Source organism: Beta vulgaris, chromosome 3, assembly GCF_026745355.1.
Source record: "Beta vulgaris subsp. vulgaris cultivar EL10 chromosome 3, EL10.2, whole genome shotgun sequence".
NCBI lineage: Eukaryota > Viridiplantae > Streptophyta > Magnoliopsida > Caryophyllales > Amaranthaceae > Beta > Beta vulgaris.
In genome coordinates this window covers 19,857,117-19,879,619 of record NC_079204.1, presented here as the reverse complement: position 1 = coordinate 19,879,619, position 22,503 = coordinate 19,857,117, and the positions used below count along the sequence as shown (strand labels likewise).

The 22,503-nt window shown below is 35.3% G+C and overlaps 2 protein-coding genes across 2 annotated transcripts; both read left to right on the top strand.

Annotated features, from left to right (window-relative positions):
- Nucleotides 1-5,658: 5,658 nt before the first annotated feature.
- Nucleotides 5,659-6,819, top strand: LOC104906989 (uncharacterized). Its single transcript, XM_010695838.2, has one exon. It carries the CDS (start codon nucleotides 5,659-5,661, stop codon nucleotides 6,817-6,819), a length of 1,161 nt encoding a protein of 386 aa, XP_010694140.2.
- Nucleotides 6,820-17,541: 10,722 nt separating this feature from the next.
- LOC130590772 (uncharacterized protein PB18E9.04c-like) lies at nucleotides 17,542-18,309 on the top strand. The gene has a single exon (XM_057393321.1). The coding sequence runs from the start codon at nucleotides 17,542-17,544 to the stop codon at nucleotides 18,307-18,309; it is 768 nt and encodes a 255-aa protein (XP_057249304.1).
- The last annotated feature ends 4,194 nt before the right edge of the window (nucleotides 18,310-22,503 follow it).

The window sequence follows — 22,503 nt, the reverse complement described above, 5'->3', positions numbered from 1 at the left end:
CTTTATGTAGTTTTTATGGTGTGATATGATTTGATGTTATGCTTATCATGCGAATCTCATTTCGCCAACTAAATCTTAAGTTATGAATGCTATAGAATAATCTTATTCATGATGCTATAGATTAATAACAAAAAAAATCCCTACCTTCATAATACTATAGAATAATAACAAAAAATTATAGAGTTGTTATTTCAGAGTTCAAGTTAAAAATATGAATATCATTATAATCTAATAATCATTACAACAAATAAGTTACAGAGTTACAAACTATAATATACGACAAAAATAAAATACACTATGTAGTAGTGAGCAAATGGTCCCACAAATCGCGTATCACATCATATAACTTATCTCATCCACCAACACTATGATCATGCATGTTATGTCATAGGTTGTGAATTGGCGGTATGGGTGATCCGGGTGCTCACTCCAATCTGATATAATGGTGATAACTGCCAAGATGTACAATCACTACTTCCCCGATCGGACATGTTGCAGCTGATCGAGATTCCTATGGAAGTACAGTGACACGGATAAAGGCTTCCCCCCATCCCCAATGCAACCAAAATTACTACAACGTTGAAGATCTGAGTAATAGGAAACAAGTCTTGCGCACATACCATCCAATGCGCGTCTGTACACGATCCTCCTTTCCAGGTAATGCACTTGATTGTTGCAGGCATCTGATCGTAGTATACATCTTTATAAACTTTCGGATGAGCAACAATCTCATTTGTCATACTTGTGCGGACAAAACCCCAATGTTTTTCCCTACTCAAAAAAGCATTTACAACATATCTAAATCCACAGTTACCGTCTGTCTTGACATTCGTTCATCTAACGATGTATTGACGAATAATTCCCGGAACAGACTTGTGAAATGGAAATGCACTAGACCCGTCATCATTATTAATGCTTTGCTGACCTACAATAATCAAATTATATTGTTAATAATATAATTACATAAAGATTAATATTATAATAATAAATACATATAATAAACAAACATATTATTTCGTGGTCTTCCTTTGGGGTTCTCAACAATATCAGGCTCTAAAGCTGGACAACCGGAATTATGCAGATGATCCTCTAAAACTCGTGTAGCAGTCCGTAAGATGGTAGGATCACTATTTTGAACCTGGTCAACTAACTCTAGAAAGTACTGAGAATCTTGTGCTGCCTCAAATACAAAATCGGGTTTGTTCACCCCATCACCAAGGATCAAAGTAGTCCAATAAGGATGTATGTCTGTTAGGTACATACTCTGCTTTGCCTCCAAGCCTCTACATATCATGCATGCACAAGGAATGCCATGAGTGATTTTCAACGAGCAACCACAACGCTAATACACCTCATCGGCCAACTCCCGCGTACGTGTTTCCTTAAGTCATAAAAGCTATAAATAGTAATGCGAAACTCAACCATTTATCATATGCAAAGCCGCATTCTTGTACAAGATCCCATGTCGACGTCGACTCTCCTCTAGGTCATTCTCTAACTTTTTCACCTGATTTTCTATCTCACTACGAGTAATAGAAAATATGGTGTCCAATGCAGTTGTACTACTAGAAACCCAAGATATCAGAGCTGAGTTTGCACTTTCAGATTTCAAATTTATGAGTCAAACATCTCATGGGATTAAATTGATTAATTAGAACTATATTCTTATGGATTGTAAGTAACACTTCATATTAAGAGTTGGTATTCTATGTTCTTGTTTCTGAATTTATTTTTCCTGTGTTACAAGTATGGTTCTAGTTTGTTAGGTTATTGACGTGTTCTTACTTGTCAGATTCCTATTTAGCACTTTTTTGATTTCACAAGGTTTGTAAGTTATCTAAGAAGAGTGATCAACTTCTTATACTCCAACATTTCTATTTTGTGCTACCTAGTTTGAATCTTTGTCAGATCATGATTATAAAATGAACTAACTTGATTACTGTGAGATGTCAAATGGGAAGGAGAAATATACTGGATTAAGTATCAGACAAGAAAACATACATGTTTTGCCTACTTATGCACTACTTGAATTTTAAGCTTCAAGTTAGATGGTTTTTATAGCTAAAATAGTTTTCAAGTGAGTACTCTAATGTATGCTTTATTTGAGAAACTGAATGACGCATATACCATTTTTTTGAAAATTAGAAAAGAATCCACCATTGCTAGGAAAAAGAAGAATCATCTAATGTTTGGGATTTTTTTTTTTATGCAATTGTGTGTTCATATTCTATGATCAGGTTAAGATTTTGCAAGTTAAAGAATATATTATGAGGAGCTACATAAATCTTAATCTAGAAGTGGAAATGTCTAACCAACGACGTAAACAAAAGGCGCTACTTGGGAGGCAACCCAAGACAATTTCGAATTTGCTTTCTTAAACTTTTTTAGTTGCTTTAATTTTAGTGTTTTTTTTTATCAATTTGCTTTTATGGAATTTTTTTTTTTTTTTTTTTGCGAATTTTCATGATATCTTGCACATTCTAAATGTTACATTGAGGACAATGTAAGGATTAAGTGTGTGGGAGAGGTTATTATATGTTATTACATGAAGTATGTGGAATTTGTTGAAATTTTTTCGAATTGAATTGCTATATATGGATGATGGAGAATATTGTTGTTGAAGTTGAATGGAGAAATTTGAGGAGAATTATGAATATTTGGTGCTGGAAAAGTATATTGCTGTGAAATAGGTTGAAATTAGATGCATTAAAAAATGTTATTTGTCCATATTATAGGGAAATTGCTACCGAAATTTCTGTAGAAATTTATGAATTTGGAGTAAGTTAATATTTGGACTACTATTTGCATAAAAGTTGATAAGAATGTAGTTGTTATGTGCATTTAGTAGTTGCATGTTATGTTCTGCATTAGTTTTTAGGAAATTATTTTAAATAAAGCCTACCTCTTAGTTTGTTTTTGAAAAAAACAATTGAATAAATGAAGAAGTTCAACAAGAAACTCTAATCTAACAATGTTTTGAAATAAAATGTATTTTCGGAAATAAAGAATTTTGGAAATTATTAACATTTTTAATTAAGGAATAGCCAAGTTTGAAAGATTCATAACATAATTCGATAAACAATCTCATGTTTATAGATAGTTAGTGTAGCCATGCCCTTGGTGCTGGTCATGATTAAATGGATAGAACAAAATAACCTGTGAGATTATGCGCCTAATAAACTGATATATGCATATCAATCTCATATTTTTCTTTCATGTGTGATGTTCTTCGATGCTACTTTCTCTCTAGGACTTGCATTGATTCTCTTCAAGATTATATTGACTCATGTTGGCATGAAGAAAAAGATCTTTCTTTTGTTATAAACTGCATAACCAAATAGCCACCTTACATTATATTACATCAATTCTGAACCCCTTTGAGCCTAAAAGACTATTATTTTGCTTAGCCTTGATTATAAACCATTAAAACATCAAATAAATTCATAACCCAATATTTTGAGCTGATGGAGCATGGCTATTGATGGAGTAAAATCTAAGTGTGGGATGATTATATAAAAGGTGTGGTTATGGCAGTTGAAGTATTGATTGCCCATGTTATGAATTTCGACGATTTCGTTGTTCTAAACTGATAATGTGACATTCCTGTTAACATCTTACTTGAGTTTTTACTAACTAATATAAAACGTTTTAGTTTTTTGTTCGACTCTTCATTGGTCCAGTTTTTGTTCTAAACAATAAAGAGGTGGACTTATGTGTCATAATTGCATGTAATTAGAGTTAGATCCAGGAGTACCAGGACTATCATGGACTAAGTGTGGGGGAATTTGATAATTACATGATTTCATATATTTATTCCCCTTTATTTTATTATTACGAGTATGTTTATATTATTATGTTAATGCATTTCATATATTTTTAATATTATTAGATATAATATGCTAGATTTTTATTTATTACTAATATTTCTTTATTATAGTGTTTTTGTTCAATGAAAAACCTTGGTCCAAGAACTGGCGTAAATATCATTCTAAAACTCTCCTAAAACCTCTCTTGGTGCACGATAAGGGTTTTGGCTATCGTGCGCGTGTAAAGGTGGATGGGGCGGAAAAAGAAGACGGTGGTGCCGGAAAACACTGCCATAGCTTCGGGATCAGCTCAGGAAGGTAGTGCAACGCCTATTTTGAATAGAGATGGAGTGAATGAACATAAGGTTAATGGAACAGTAACTACAACACCACAAGCCTCTGACAATGGGATGATGAATGCTCCTGGCTCGAACCATGTGGAGGTTGCGACGCAAAAATGGCAGAATTTCACTGGGCATAATTGAATATCTGACAAAGGTATGGGTCTTATGTTTGTAGCACCTAAAATTATTGAAGGTAAACCTACTGCTCAACTGGATAAGGATGAAATTGATAGAATGAATAGTACTTGGGAGAATGCTCTCATTCTGTATGTGGTTGGTCAAAAACCAACAATGACTGCCATTTTATCTTATACTAAAACCCAATGGGGGCTGAGTACTGAACCTGAGGTTTTCAAGCATGAGGAAGGTTACTTTGTGGTGAAAATAAAGTCGAAGGAGGATAGAAATTATGTGTTGTATACTGGTCCTCATTTATTTTTAGGTAAACCTATAATTGTGAAGAACTGGACGCCTACTTTTGATTTTCATAATGAGATTTTAAAGGTAGTTCCTATCTGGGTTAGATTACCAAATCTACCTTTGAACTGTTGGAGTGAAAAATCTTTGAGTAGAATTGGAAGCCTTCTAGGTGTCCCTGTGTATGTTGATGAGTGCACTACAAAAACTTGACGCATCTCTTTTTCCATAATATTGGTGGAAATTGATGTAACGAAGGATATGTTGTATGAGCTAAATGTTGAAGACCCTAATCGAATCATCTTTAAACAGAAAGTCATATATGATTGGCTGCCTGACTTCTGTAAAAAGTGCCAAGTAAATTGTCATAACTATGAGAAGAAAGCTAAAGACCCTCCTAGAATTGTGACAAAATGGGTGCCTAAGAAAACAGAAGGACCTAAAACTGGAGACCAGATTATGGAGAAGGTGGATATTAATATGCTTGACTCAGAAGATGCTACAGGGAACAAGGGTCACATTGGAGCTCCTTCTATGGATGTTGATCCCTGCCTAGGTGGGGGTCCTACTGTAGTAGTAGAGCCCGATGTGGTTATTACACCTGTAGTTACTCTTGACCATCAATCTAGAGTGTATGAGGAACAAGAACCTTGGAAGATTGTTACTAGGAAGTCTAAGGGGAAACATGTGGCTTTTAGCAAAGATGGCAGCATGGCCTTTTCTTAATTGGACTCAGGAAAACCTGGGGGGGGATCAAACCTTATCTTTCTTAATGGGGCTGCTCTCTTGGAATGTGAGGGGTTTAAATAAACCTCTAAAAATAAAGGAGGTGAAGTAGGTTATCCAGCAACATCTTGTTAACAGATGTGCTTTGTTTGAAACTAGGGTGAGAGTCATAAATTGTCTGAAGTTGCAAAAGAAGTTTGGTGACCAGTGGAGGTGGGAAAATAACTATGATTTTTCTCCTAGAGGGAGGATTTGGTTTGGGTGGAAACCTGGGAATTAATAGTGAATGTAATTAGTAAGTCTGAACAACGTATAGGACTTAAGGTTCAGGATTTTAACGAAAATCTATTTGTTAGTAGTGGTCTATGGACTTCATACTATTGCTGATAAGAAGGCCTTTATGGGAAGAATTAGAAAGGCTTGTTAGGAATACAAACGATCCTATGATTTGTATTGGTGATTTCAATGCAGTGCTGAGTGCTGAAGATATATTGAATGGAGTAGCTATCAGTGAGCAAGAAACTCAAGATTTTGTGGAGTTTATGAATGCATCTCATATGTTGGAAGCTCCTTCATGTGGGCTGTTTTACTCTTGGAGTAACAAAGGACTTAGTAGTCTAAGAATATGTAGTAGAATTGATAAGGTTGTAATTATTGATAGCATGCTGGAGCTTTTCCCTGAGATGATGGTAAAATACCAACCTTGTGGTATCTCTGATCACACTCCTTTGGTTGTTACCTTCCCGCCAGCATCCCAGGTGAAGGGTAGGCCTTTCAAGTTCCTTAACATGCTTGATGATGATAGAGGGTTCCTTGATGTTGTGACTGAAGCTTGGAGGACTGCGAATGATCATCATCATATGAAGAAAGTCTGGAAAGGGTTACAAACAGTCAAAAGAGCTCTGAAAAATCTTCAGAGTACTCACTATTCCAATGCTCATGGTAAGGTGGAGGATATTAGAGTGCAGCTCCAAATGCTTCAAAATGACAGGGCTATGAATGATGATTCTCAATTGCACCAGGAGGAGAAAGAGTTAATAAATAGCCTTAGACATTGGTCTAATGTGGAAGATAGTATTGTTAGGCAAAAGGCCAGGATTGACTGTATGACTAAAGGGGATGCCAACACCAAATTCTTCTTCACTGCAGTCAAGATTCGCCAAGCTAGAAACAGAATTGGGATGTTGCAAAATGCCCAAGGTGAGACCCTTACATCTACAGAGGCAATTACAGAGGAGCTAGTGAAATTTTATAAGGTCTTATTGGGTTCTTATGCTCCTAGATTGACAGCTATTGGTTTAACTACACTCAGGGCTGGCCCAGTTCCGACCCTTGACACCAGAGCTTCTCTTATCCACCCAATGACTTCTGAGGAAATTGATAGAGCTTTGCATGGCATAGATGACAACAAGGCTCCTGGTATTGATGGTTTTAATGCATTTTTCCTTAGAAAATGTTGGCATATTATTAAACAGGATGTTTATAGTGGAGAAATGGAGTTTTTTTTAAAATGCCTACCTTCATAAGCCAGTTAACAATACTGTTATTACACTGGTGCCCAAAATTACACAAGCTATGTGTGCAAAAGATTCAGGCCAATTGCTTGTTGTACACTTTTGTATAAAATTATATCTAAGATTCTCACCCATAGGATGCAACTAGTGATTCAGGAGGTGGTGGATGAATATCAAGCTGGGTTTATCCCAGATAGATATATTGCAAATAATATTTTGTTAGCTACAAAGCTAATTAAGGGTTACTCCAAAAAACATATATCACCAAGATGTGTTATTAAGGTGGATATAAAGAAGACCTATGACTCAGTGGAGTGGCCATTCCTGGAGAAAATGTTGCTTGAACTTGGGTTCCCTACCACTTTTGTAGGTTGGATTATGGCATGTGTTAGAAGTGTATCCTACTCAATTGTCATAAATGGAGTTCCTTCTATCCCTTTTGAAGCTAAGAAGGGCTTAAGACAAGGAGATCCCCTGACTCCTTTTTTATTTGCCCTCAGCATGGAGTACCTTAGTAGATGTTTGAAGGAATTAAAAGATGATCCTAACTTCAATTATCATCCTAAATGTGAGAGAATTAATCTAAATCACCTCATGTTTGCTGATGATTTATTGATGTTTGCTAGGGCTGATGTTAGGTCTATTGGTAAGATTATGAATGCTTCTAAGAAGTTCCATGAGGCCTCTGGGTTAGTGGCTAGTGTTGACAAAAGTAACATATACCTAGCTGGTGTGACAGATGAAGAGAGTCAGGAGATTGCAGACGCTGTTCATCTTCCTATTAGGAGTTTACTCTTCAAATACCTTGGAGTTCCTCTTGCTTCCAAGAAACTTAACGCCTCTCAATGTAAGGTGTTAGTTGAAAAAATTACAGCTCGAGCTCAGAGTTGGATGACTAAGCATCTAAGCTATGCTAGCAGGTTGCAACTGATTAGAAGTGTTTTGAGCAGTATGCAGAATTTCTAGGCTCGCATATTCCATTTATCAAAGAAGATCATCAAGGCAGTTGAAGGAGTATGTAGAAAGTTTCTATGGACTGGTCAGATTATGGATTCCAAGAAAGCCCCTGTAGCATGGCAGACTCTTTGCAGACCTAAGGTGGCAGGAGGGTGGAATTTGATTCACATGGCTAACTGGAACAAAGCTCCTTTGTTAAAGCTCCTTTGGGCTATCTCCGCTAAGCCTGGTAAGCTTTGCGTGAGATGGATTACTGCTTACTATATGAGGAGACATGGTGTTTATAATGTTGTAATTAACAATAATACGTCTAGGAATCTGAGGAAAATTCTAAAGACCAGAGAGCTTCTTGAACAGGTAGAGAGTTGGGAAAATGTTATGCATCAGGGTAAATTCAGTATAAAAATACCTACAAGATAATTCAAGGGGAGATGCAGAAAGTTGAGTGGAGGAGACTAATCTGTAATAATGGAGCCAGTCCTAAAAGTAAATTTCTTTTGTGGTTAATTAGCTGTTCAAAACAGGCTGCCTACAACAGACAAGATTAGTAGATGGAACATTGCTTGTCAATTGCAATGTTGCCTATGCACTAATAGCAATGAATCCATCCAACATTTATTCTTTGAATGCAATGAATCCCTTCGTACAACGGTTCCTCATAAGCCTTTAAAAGGTCAAGAAACACCTTTGCTTGAGGATTAGGCTCCTCCTCCATTCCACTAGGCTCTTCAACTGGACGGTTCTGGATTATTCCCGGCCAAGCGCATCAAAAAACATTTCACGGTATGGATCAGATGTCTCTTATGCGGACTGAGGTAACTTTTCACCATGAGAATACCAATCGTAGTAAAATCCCTTGCTATATGAATGCACTTTAACCGTGTCTACATCATGCATACATCTGTTCTTGCATTTCGGACACGGGCATCTAACTTCATTCTTACCTGGGTTTTTAGGATTTGCTTTGTAAAAGTCAATGAATTCATCAACCCTCCTCAAGAACTTGGGACTCAAGTTACTCCCATTATCATATCTATCATACATCCACCAATGCTCCTTCCGTTTCATGGTGACCAATTCTACAGTTCTAAACCATTTCAATCACAATAGTCATTAACAACCCACATACGTACAATTAAAACATTTATGTGAAATACATATGGGTTTAAAATGATGTCCAAAAGTCCTTATCACTCCAATCTAACCCATTCTTGGATGTCTAACCCCACTAGTGAATGTATACCAACTATTCGCTTCTACGTAAAATTCAGCAGCATTTCCCATGAGTTTTCCAAGTACACAATGTGAGCTTCGTAAAAGCTTACATATGTACCCAGAGAACAACATAGAGAAATAACATCACCGCATATTACATAGAAGTGAAAAAAAAGGCATACATTCACCACCTAAGTGAGGTCAAATGTCCAAGAACAGTCCCAATCAGGGACTATTCAAGGTTTACTCCTAATGAGTATACCTTGAACTGGTATCTAGGCACATGATGATGCAAACATATTTATTTAAACACTTAAATTAGATTTATAACATTATCCAAACTTTTTACACGAAAACAAATATGTCAAAAAATAATATAAACATTTCAAATAATGTAAACTAAATAAACGAATGTGCAATAAATTAATTATTGTGACAATAATAAAGTTTTTAACTTTTAGAACCTTTAATAAACAAACCATTATATAAATTATTGTGATAATTATATAGTAACTTAAACTTATACAATTAAAGTAACTTAAACTTCAAAGTAATATAAACTAATAATTTAAAGAGTACCTAGAGGCGGCAGGGCAGTCCGGCGGCAAGGAGACAGTGGCAAAGAGACGACACAGTCCGATGGCAAGGAGACAATGGTGTTTGGCCACCTACAATCACAAAGCCGAATTAGGGTTTGGTGAGTGCTAAAAATTAAAAAAAATAATTAAATAAGTAGGGTTTAGAAGTTAGTTTGAAGTTTTTGATAGCAAAGGATACCTACAAATGTTCTTCTACCAAGAAAAGTTGCTGAAATCTCATTTAATCAATCATAATTATTGCTAAATTTAGTGGGAAGTTGTGGCCTAAAACAAAATCTCTTGGTTCAAACTCCAATTTCCAACAATAACGCGATGAAGACCCATAACAAAGAAAACTGAATCATTTTGTGCAAATTAATTATGGACCCTAATACCATAAGAAAAAAATAGATTAGAGATTTGAGGGGAAAGGGGGAAAAGTGAAGATTAGACACTACTAGAAAACCCTTACCTTCTAGACGCTTTATGCTCGACGCCCCGGCATAAGTGTTGAGTGGAGGAAATGGATTCCGTAGTATCTCGACGCTTTTAAGCGTCGAGAATTTTGGCTACGCTTTTAAGCGTCCTCATTACACGGGTAGGCACTCCTAGTATCACTCCCGCGCCTAAAATTTCAGAGAAAATAATTAAATGATAATTTGTTTTCAAAAAAACCCCACTCTCACTCCCAAAGCAACTGCACGCGAAAATTGTGAGTGAAGCGCCTAAAATTTCAGAGAAAATAATTAAATGATAATTTGTTTTCAAAAAAACCCCACTCTCACTCCCAAAGCAACTGCACGCGAAAATTGTGAGTGAAACACTAATGTAGAAGCTCTATGGTAGTTAACGAAAAACGAATCATCTTCTTCCCACCTTCGCTCATCAATTGCTCACCATAACCACCTTCTTCATCAGGTATGCGTCTCTTTTTTTTTTTTTTCATTCCAATTCTTCGAATTTCTCAATTCGCTCATCAATTGCTCTTTTTTTTTTTCGTTCGAAGTATTGTAATTTCACTCGATCACAAATTGATTACTTTTTCATCCCAATTTCTCGTTTCTTTGCACCTAAGGGTGTAAAGAATTCTTTGTGCTCATTGATTTCGAAAGTAAAAAGGATTGAATGCGGGTAATTTTATAACTATGCTCAGTTAGGTGTTGGATCTACTAAAAGTTGAAATCCTGGCTTTTTTTGGGTTTCGTTATGCTCAGTTAGGTGTTGGATTCACTCAGATTATACTCTTGTTTGTGTTTTGTTTTGGTTTCTGCTTTGTTTCTTGCCTTTTGAATCAGAATTTTGACTTGTTTGCTTTTATTATTATACTGATTATGCGTAAAAAAAAATTCTGGTTACTTGGGAGGATGAAAATGTCTGGATTAAAGTATACTAGAAGTAGTTATTTGTGATAGCTTGCATGAGGATTAGATTGATTTGGTGGCTTGGCATAAGTGCAATGAATGTACTGCACATGAAAGACAAGTGTTAGGCTGATTTCTTTCTTTTTCTGTCGGTAGCCATTGGAGAAATTCAATTGACATCTTCTCTGCTGTTGTCAAGAAGTTGATGATCACTACTCATTCGATATTTGGATGTTTTTGTAGTTCCCTGACACTATGATTGCATACTGCTAATCTATTGTATATTGTTGATGTCTCACCTTAAACTTGAAACCAAGTTGATGGTTTAGGCCGTAGAGATTCTGATTTATGATCAGTGTTGATCTAGGTCTTAAGACCTTTCATGGATGCTAATCTGACATTCCACAGTAAATATATGTCATGGCCTGAATTTTCTGATTTTTGTAACTTTATTTAGTACATGATATGCGAGATACAAGGCAACTTGATCTCTTCTGTCTAATGGATTCCCCTGTGGTTATATTGCAAAAATGTGGTTTTCTTTAGTTTTGTTCTTTCAGATGTTGCTTATTATAAGTAGTTATTTCTTGGTGATGTAAATTCTAGATTTCTAAACTTTCCTAATTTTCTATACAAGGAGTTTTGTTCTTGGATAATTGTAGTTACTGCTATTTAAAACCATTCATAAGTCTTATACATAATATTTGTTTTTCTTTATAGAGATCTTTGCTAATTACAATAGTTGTCGTGAAGCAGATTGCAGGTGGCCAAAGGGGATTAATCTTCTTCCTTTTGTAGCACCTTTGGGTGGACTAGGTACATTTTCTTTAATTATTGTCATTGCTTCTTGTTATTAGGTAGTTTATTTTAAAAGTTGAGTAATATCATAATCATTCCGTACCATGAGAGTAATGATTTTGCAATTATTCTAAGATATATGTTCATGGATTTTTTTTTAGCTTTGTGGTTCTTATTTGTAATTGTTTTTTTTTGTAGACATGGATTCTAGTTGGATAAATTTACAAAAAGGTCATCCTGCTTATTATGATGGTTGCATGAAATTTTTAGAACTTGCTAAAGAGACTCTTGTTGAAGGAAAAACACGATGTCCATGTAATAATTGCAAGTTAAATAAATGGTTTAAACTAGAGAAAGTAGGAGGCCATATTTTATTGTACGGTTTTTACAAGAATTACACAAATTGGATTTTTCATTCTAACCATCAAGTGGATACCAACTTAGAGTTCCCTAGTGATCAAGCAAAAGTAGTTGGTCGAGATGATATTGATGGGTTACTAAAAGCAGCTTTTAGGATTGGTAGTCCACAACCCACTAACGAACCCCCGTTATTAAGTGAGTTAGATTCCGATGACGAAGATCTAAATGAGATGCATGAAGAGGTAAATTTTCAATACGAAGTAGATGATGAATGTGCATCAACCAACACCAACGTAGAAGAGGCAAAGTATAAAAGACTAAAGGAAGCTTCTAACGAGAGTCTATATGAGGGGTGTACTACTTTTTCAAAGCTATCGTTTCTATTACACTTATTTCACCTTAAGTGTATGAACACTGGTCTGTTGAATCATTTAATAAGTTGCTTGAACTTCTATTAGACGCATTTCCTCATATTATGGAGTTCCCGTCGTCTTATTAGAAAGCATGAAGATAATAAAAGATCTAGGATTAGGTTATGAGAAAATCCATGCATGTCCAAATGATTGTATGTTATATTGGGGGGAATACGCAGACAAAAGTGAGTGTCATATCTGCCACACATCAAGGTGGCAAAATCTGAAAGGCAAGGAGAGTGATGCAAATGAGAAAAGTAATGAAACATGTAAAAGGGGGTGCCAGCTAAAGTAATGCGGTATTTTCCTCTCATCCCTAGACTAAAAAGGCTTTACATGTCATCTAATACCGCAAGAGATATGATATGGCATTTTGATCGGAAGGACGAAAAAATTATTAGTCACCCGTCAGATGGAGAGGCTTGGAAAAGATTTGATAAGAGATATAAGATTTCGCTATAGATCCTCGTAGTGTTAGACTTGGTCTAGCAAGTGATGGTTTTAATCCATATCGTCTCATGAACACTAATTACAGTACATGGCCAGTTGTTCTTGATCCATATAATTTGCCTCCTTGGCTTTGTATGAAGTCATCTTCATTTATTTTGTCCTTGATTATTCCTGGAAAATATGGCCCTGGTATTGATATTGATGTGTACTTGCAACCTTTAATCCATGAGTTAAAATTGTTGTGGGAAGGTGTAGATGCTTTTGATGTTTATAGCGGAAAAAATTTAAATTACGAGCAGCATTACACTCCACATAAATGACTTTCCGGCATATGCTATGTTGTCGGGTTGGAGTACAAAAGGTTATAAAGCTTGCCCTTCTTGCGCCAATTTTACCGAATCATATAAGTTTGGTGGTAAAATTGTCTACCCCGGATCTCGTAAATGGTTGCCGATTGATCATCCTTTTCGTTTTCAAGCTAATTTATTTGATGGGAAAAAGGAATATGGTCTTGCTCCTGTTCCTGCTAGTGGGACAAAATTTGAAGTAACTAGAAGAAGTTAATTATGTTTACGGGAAATCAAAAACAATTTATCGAAGAAAGAAGGAGACAAGAAGTTGGGACATCTAATAATGAAATTGAGGATGATGAAGGTGAAAATGAAGATGAAAAGGTTCTTTGGAAAAAGAAAAGTATATTTTTTGACTTGGAATATTGGGAACATAATCTTCTGAGACATAATTTAGATGTTATGCACATTGAAAAGAATGTGTGTGACAATTTATTAGGAACTCTTTTAGACACAGAAAAGAGTAGAGATGATAAGAAAGCTAGGGAGGCTCTTAAAGAACGAAACATAAAATCTCATCTTTGGCTTCAATCTCATCCTAATCGTGTTAAAGAGTATATGCCTCCAGCTGCCTACAATATGTGTAAAGAAGTAAAAGAACGTTTTTGAAAGTCTTGAAAAAGCTTAGAGTTCCTGATGGTTATGGATCAAATTTGCAAAGATGTGTGAATATGAAGGAGCGCAGACTTATTAATATGAAAAGTCATGACAATCATATCCTCATGCAAGACCTCCTTCCGGTTGCTTTAAGAGCGTCAAATGCCACAAAAGTTACTGACTTACTTGAGGAGTTGTCGTACTTTTTCAAGAAGATATGTTCAACTGCCATTGATAAAGGAGAGTTAGATACCATTCAGTCAAATCTTGTGTTGACCCTTTGTAAGATGGAGAAAGAGTTTCTACCAACATTTTTCACAATTATGGTTCATCTACTAATTCATTTAGTGGATGAGGTTAAACTTGGCGGACCGTTCATTACAGATGGATGTATCCTATTGAAAGGTTAATATATCAAATTTCAATTACTCTTCTAAATTTTCTTTATCATTTTGTAATAAGAAACCACCATCAACTTCTTTTCTAATTTTTCCAATCACAACTTCATTATTTTCGAAGGTACTTGGCCTTTTTGAAATCTCATGTTAGCAATAAACCATAGCTGAAGGGTTCCTTTTATGGGAGACAATTACGTTTTGCTCGAGATATTTAGAAAGTGTTGAGACCATGTTCACTAGACCAAAAAGGAATGATGATGGTGTTCCGCACATCATAACTATCTATACAACTCATGTGGTCGTGTCGTTGGAAAGAGAGAAAATGTCCGTCTTGATGACAAAAGTTTAAAGCAAGCACATCGCTATGTTTTACTTCATTCGGATGAGATGAAACCAGTATTTGAGTAAGTATCATTATGGATTGTTTAGTGAATATATCTATAATCAAAACGTTAACAAATACTTTTTTTTCTCTTAAGTGATTTCTTACAACTAAAGCGACAAGAGCATGGAGTCGCAGCCAATGAATATCTCGAAAATCAGTGGAGGCTTAAGGAATTCTCCGATTGGTTGCAGAACCAGGTTATATGCTTCAAAATTTGAAGTTGCCTTAATTGTTTTATATATCAATCTAAGTTTAACTTAACCATCTATTTGGAATCATAGGTCCATAACCTAGATGATAGCACTCAAGAAGGAAAGTTGAGAAAAACATTAGCCGGTGGTTTAAGCAACCGCGGTAAAAGGATAAAAAGCTTCATTATTAATGGTTATAAGTTTGATACTGTGGATCGTGAACGGTTTCGGAAGACACAAAATTCTGGAGTGATGGTTGAAGCCGATGGCCAAGTGTATTATGGAAAACTCAAAGACATATTTGAACTTGATTATTATGGTTCTTTCAAAGTTGTAATGTTTCGTTGTGACTGGGTTGATATACGTAGGGGTTGTAAAACATATCCAAGTGGCAGAGTAACTGTCAACTTCTCGAAGTTGATGCACACTGGTCGAAATTTGCCAGATGATCCATTTGTTTTCTCTTCTCAAGCAAAACAAGTTTTTTATGTGAGGATGAGATACAAAAAGGATGGCTTCATGTAATTAAGACTAAGCCTAGGGACTTGTTTGATATACCCGACGATGATGAGATTCTAGAATAGTAGGGTTTTGGGTTCTTATAATTACTTGTTCATTTATATATTTTTTCTTTTATGTTGGATTCGTGTCCTTAACTGTTTTACTGAAATTTCAGTCATTAATAATATTGTAATTGCTATTTCCCCATTTCCTTGCTGTATAACTCTTTCTTGGACCTATATCCATCATGCATTTTAAAGTATATGATTAATAATTAATATGTCATCTTTTCATGTCATTCTAATAAGTAAGAGGACTTATTTGCTAAGATTATGGCTGTAGTGAATGTGCTCACGTTTTGTTGTGGATATTTTGTGATTTTTGCAGAGTCTGTGTGAGAGCACGCCTTCTGTCTTGATTGCGCTAGGAGTGATTCAATCTGTTGTCTGTAAGTGCTCATATCATTTGAAATGATAGTTGGATTGGTTTATTATTTGTCTGCTAAAGATTATTGTTTGTAGTGATTTTTCTTTTTACTAAAAGCTAGTTATTGTTGTGGAAATTATTGTTGTTTTTATGATTTAATGCTTGATCTACTGATTTTCTGATGTGGGGTTGTCTGGGTTTTGCTCTAAATTGCTGCATTTTGTTCTCATTGCTTTAAGGCCTGAATTTTTTCTACTTTATCGTTGATTTTTCTGCTGTAATTTGTCAATATTATCTGCTACATTAGTGAGGAGAGTTGGATTTTGATAAATAATTTGTAGCTAGTGCAAGATCTCTTCCATGCAAAGCTGCTCCTGATAAAGAAAGTTCGCCCAATGGATAGGTTTTATCAGACTTTAGGATAGAGTATCTATCAATGGTAGACCTATAAGGATTTGTATAAAGTAGCTTCTTGATCCTGATGAAGATATCAAATGACTGGTTGAGGAAAGAGAACGTGTCAAATACGTGGCGGATTTGAGGCATTTGGGTCAATGTGAAAGAGTATTCCTCTGGTTTTATTAGTGGCTAATCATGCATGCTCTGGAACTTTCCTTTTTTTGTGAAAAGTTGCATCTACAATTATTTGCTTTACTCTTGTAATTTACTTTTAAGTGTTGCAGATCTGTCTATCATCCGTCTTATAAGAAATGTCCTGCAGGTTCTGTACAAGCACAAGATTATGGTGTTTGGTGGATTTTATGACACTCTTAGAGAAGTAAGGTTGTGTTTCAATCTTTTGTCATAAGCTATTATTTTCCTTAATGTTTGCTAAATGGTCTGTCTATCTAGATGATCTGTCTATCTAATCAGTCTATTTGTCAATATTATTTGAGTAATATATGTAAGCCTGATGATGATTTGGCTGTTGCCGGCTATGATGATGATGATGACTATGATTTTATGTGAGCTCAAAGATATCCATAATTTCCAACACTGGAAATTTGATCGTTTAATATGATAAGAAATCAAGTGTTCATTTCCTCTATGTGCAATCTATTGAATATATGGTTTGAGTCCAAGAGGAAGAGTTGTTCTTTAGGATAGAATCACATTGCTCAGTTCAACTTATTTGGTGCCAATTTCACCACAGTCGGAAGTGATTTTTTTTTTTGTATGCTTGCATTATTTATCACAAAGCCCGAACTTTGAGATTTATGGACAGTAGAAACCAATATAGCACTGGATCTGAAAAGTGACTGCTACTTGTTTTTTACATTCTGGGTTTTAGTTGAGGATACTGCATTCCAGATTGAAAGTACATAATAATGACATTTGGAGGGAAATATGTAATAACTTTCAAGCTCTACATGCCTAAATGTTAAACTATTTCCTAAATGTTTTTGGTTTCTCTCTTTTCACTGTTGTCAGATTTTATTCTCTTTAACCACTTCTATTTTTATGTGCCTTGCCCTATATTGTAGGAGATGACTTATCGAGGAAAGAGAACGAGGGATATACATGCCTCAAATACTAAACCTAATTCTTCTTCGGAGTCACCAACCTCAAACACCTCACCTTTGGCCGAAAATGCATCACAAACCAACCAAAAAACAACATCTCCAATCACAACCACTTCAAGTTCCTCCTTGTGTCAGATTTGGACCATTTAGTCCACCGAGTACCATTACATCTAAGGTTCAACCTCCATGTTTGAACACAACAAAAAGTACACCACCACTATCAGGAGCTACATGGAAAAATCCACCTACTATTGCACCGAAACCACTCACTACACTAACCCTTCTTCTTCTACTGGTCATACGTCACGTAGTAGTCCGCTTTCTACTCATATCTCCCCTACTATTCCATCTCACAAAGACCGATCTTCTACTGCACCAAAACCACTCAATAACCCTTCTTCTTCTACTGGTCATACGTCACGTAGTAGTCTGCCTTCTACTCATATCTCCCCTACTATTCCATCTCACAAAGACCGATCTTCTACTGCACCAAAACCACTCATTAACCCTTCTACTTTCCCTGGTCATAAGTCACATAGTATTCCTCCTTCTACTCATATCTCTCCTACTATTCCATCTCACAACGACCCATCTTCTGCTGCACCAAAACCTCATAACCCTTCTACTTCCACAGCTCATAAGTCACATAGAATTCCTCCTTCTACTCATGTCTCCCCTACTATTCCATCTCAAGAAGGACAATCTTCTACTACACCAAAACCACTCAAAAACCCTTCTACTTCCACAGGTCATAAGTCACATAGTATTCCTCCTTCCACTCATATCTCCCCTACTATTCCATCTCACAAAGGACCATCTTTTACTACACCAAAACCACTCAAAAACCCTCCTACTAGCTCTGGTCCTATCCCACCTTCTGATCATATTGATACATCAACAAGAAATTGTCAGACTCATCAAACAAACCAAAAAGGTGGTGAAGAACCATTACATAAGTCAAAAACATCGAAATCCCAACGGCCAAAGTCTTATCCATAGTGGACTTTAGATGTAGAATTTGATGACAAGGAGGAGGTTATGACGCAGGGTAATCATTCTGTTTTTATTCTTCATTAAGGATCTGGTTTATCATTTGATATAAAGGTGAACTATTAAGTACTTTAATATGTAATATAATTGTTTGTTGTTTCTTTCTATGCAGATGCTCAGGGTAACATAGCACTGGTTAGTGGTCCTATTCCGATAATGGACGTGTGGAGTAATAACGGTGTCAGATATTGCGTTGAATTCAATGAGTTTTGCCAACCAATTAGGAAAGGTGGAAGTATGTTGGTTAGATTCATTGGACCATTGCAAAGGTTGAGACATATTGTCCGGTTGGAGAATCAAATTGGCATTCTGTCGACACGAATCTCAAAACTAAGATGGTAGATGAGATCAAAGTAAGTAACTTTCACTCATTAACATCATAGCTCTAATGTTGGCAGAGTAAGAATCTGTAATGATGCTATACTAGACTGCTGTTGTGATTGACCTTAGAACAGCTTGGACAAAACAGATGTATGGAAATATGCATGATGTGAAAGAGTGTTGATGATTAAGTAAATTCATTTTATTGTTTGAGGATATGACAGGATTTACAAGATCTGACATGTATTAGTTAAACAGAAAACATTGATAGGTAAAAGGTTGGCCTTTTTTCGTGATTTGTGAAAACGTTCTAAATCTAAGGGTTTTCTTTTCCTTTCCTCTCCTCTCCCTTTCTTGATTCCATTCCCTTTACCCCGTTGCAACCAAACGCCCCCTTAGAGTCCATATAAGCATAACACTGCTGCAAAGAGCAGAGACAGCAGAGTACATGATACAGAACATGTTAAGGTAGACATTAATTATCAGCAATAGAATACCAAAGTCAGCTAATGTATAGAAAAATTCAACCTGTTGCGTGTTGATATCCACACCAGACAGCCAACAACCAAATCCAGGATGCGAATGGTACCATCCCACAACCATCTCTGGCCTGTAAATTAAGGAAATGAAATATTTAACCCAGCTGAATAATATAAATGATATTTGCAAGAACACATGAAGATAATTTCATAAATTATCAAAGAGCATAGATTGAGATATAACACATCCTACAGAACCGATGTTTTCATGGTATGAAGAAATGTATTGCCAGCAAGTAATGGATCGTAATTTTTGTATATATATTTGTGGAACCCATAGACACTACCCAAAAAGGTAAAAGCCTTAATGGATCGTAATTTTAAGGCTTATATATATATATATATATATATATATAATAATATATATATTATATATATATATAATATATATATATCAGTGACATATTTGAAGATCCATAATGCATGAAGTGACAGAGAGAACTCAAGAAGGTCCATAATGCATGAAGTGACAGAGAGAACCCAAAAAGGTAAAACCCATAATGGAGGGGGTGACCATAAGTGCATCAGATAATATACATGAAGTCGAAGATGATTTTTTATATAACTCTCCATCCTAGAAAATTTCCTCAGTAGGGTAAATGTAGATCAGATGGGAAAGTAGATGTGGTAGGTCTTATACCAAAACATGAGAGGATGACAATGTAAGTAGAACTAAAAATTGTAAGTGAGTAGAAACTAGAAAGTCAAGAAAAGGTAAAGGAAATTAGAGAGATGAAAAGAAAAGAAAGCTAATGTGACAAAGAGAACTCATGAAGGTATGCAATCGAGAAGTGTGAAACACAGTTCAGGACATCCATTAAGGGAAGTGTGAAAAACATTGAGGGATGGAGCAAGCATGATTACAGCTAACATTTTGCACAAGTAAATATGACTTCCACCGGACCAAGTAAACTATTTCATAAAATGTCCATTTCCGTGTGCTGCCATGTAATGTTGTAGGCTGAAACTAACAAACCCATAACACATCAAATCATCCATAGATCTAGAGCAAGAAATAAGAGATGTGTAGTAATTAGTCGGCAGCATCAAATAATTGTTTGAATCTGCTTATGATTATGCTGATAGAGTCCAAGTGTTACTCCTAATGAGCTGATGAAGGAAATTGCATGCTTATTCTGCTAATTATTAACCCAAAATCAGTAAGGGACATATTCCCTTCAAGAGCTCTAACAATCTGTTTATATTCCAAGTTCAACGACGAAATCAGATCATATATAAGACTAAATTGAGAGATATGAAAAGGGCCATTTAATGCCCATGTAACACAAAAACTACCTCATACACCAGTGTTTGACATTGTGTTAGTGTAATTTGAACAAGCAATGTGATGTAGTATTATGACCTTAACATATTGTTCTTGTTAATTTTCAGTAAAGATTGATGTTATTGTCATAATCTCTAAACTAATGATGTTCAAGTTGATGCTATGAATGTGATAATTCATTTGATGTATAAGATTCTTTGTGAAACAAATTAACTTTGACATGAAGAGAACAAAATTGACTATTAAACCATAATCTAGATGAAGCTTATGAAATGATATTAACAGGTATGAACTAAATGATATAATATTGGTTTTAGTTTTGGCTATATTCTTATGAAACCTTTAAAAAGTACATAGGATAGGCATACAACTAATATGTTTGATGTGGCTATTGATCAATTGTAGCTATCTCTAATATGTTTGTTGTGAATAACTTTTGACAAAGCGAATATATAGCTTGTTTCTTTGTTCAAACTAAGGCACGGTTTGTGATTCCCGACGGTCCTGAATACGTCAAACAAATACTCAAACATGCTAATAGAAGTTGGAGGCAGTTTAAACACTCTCTCAAATCAAATCACTATAAACCAGACGAGAAGACACTCGATGAGATGTGCAATATGGATCCACCACACGGAATTACTAGTAATCAGTGGATAAAGTTGCGTTGGGATTCGCAAGAAGGGAAAGTAAGTAACATACTTACAATTAAACTTTATTTACTCTTTGCTTATTTTATTTCATGAAAACATCAACTTTTTTTCCATAATACTCCCTCCGTCCCTTAATAGAGTGCCCATTTTTCCATTTATGTCTGTCCCAAATAGATTGCCCATTTCCTTATTTGGTATGGGTCCACTAATTAAAATAATATTAGCTTTCATTTTTTATAATATAACCCACTTCCCCATAAATAAGTATAATAATAGTTTAATGAACAATGTATCCCACCTGTTTATTTACCCCACCCTTTTTGTTAAAAAATCTGGAACCTTCTTTCTCTCTCTTGCCATTTCTATCTGTTCATCAACTTTTCATCTTCTTTATCTCTCTCGCCATTAATTTTTGGTCTGCAAACTTCCAAAATTTTCTCTCTTTCTCTCATCAAAACCTATTGTAATTTTGTGGAAATGGAAAATTGGTCTTCCAAATTCGACGATTATTCCAATTCTCAATTGTGGGTTGCAGTTGCGGATGATTCTTTTGACTCGTGGGTTGATGTACCTGAAAGTGAAGTTCAACTCATTGATTGTGCAAGTTCAGTAGCAAAGGAGATTATTTTGGGATCCATAAAGGAATTTAAAACTCCCGAGGCTAAAAAATTACCATCAAGTGATGATTTGGTGGCTAGATCTGAAAATTTATCACCATTTTCAGATAAATTTCCGAATTTAAACAAATCGGAGGAACCAATTGTTCTTGACACCCCTGAAAGATCTCCATACAAGGCTGAACTATATGAATATTGCGAGGAATTGGTAAAAGTCTACCTTCCAAAATACAAACCCAAAAAAAGGAGGAAGATAAGTTTCTAATTTTATTATCTAAAAATGATACTCTGTGCTTGATATGAATTTTATTTTGTGTGGGATATTGGTGCTCTGTAATTTTTTGTATAACATGTTGAATATAACTACATGTGGTTGATATGAATTCATTTTGTTTGATTCGTTTTGTGGATACAATGCATGCTAATTTTCATAAGCTCTGCTATTCTTTCATTTTTACTGAATTTGTATAATTTTTGTGTGGGTATAATGTGCAGTGGGTAAGCTCCATTAATATATTGATGATTTACATCACATAATCAATAGCAAAAAAAAAATAAACTCCATTAATATATCCATGAGTACATAAGTTTCTAATTTGCTTACAAAAAAGTTGCATAATTGGCTTCAAATACATGATTTTCACATTAGCAACTATCCAAAAAATTTACAAAATGTTCACCCAAAAAATTACTTAGTGGCTGCCACACATGGTCGTTGCATTACTCAT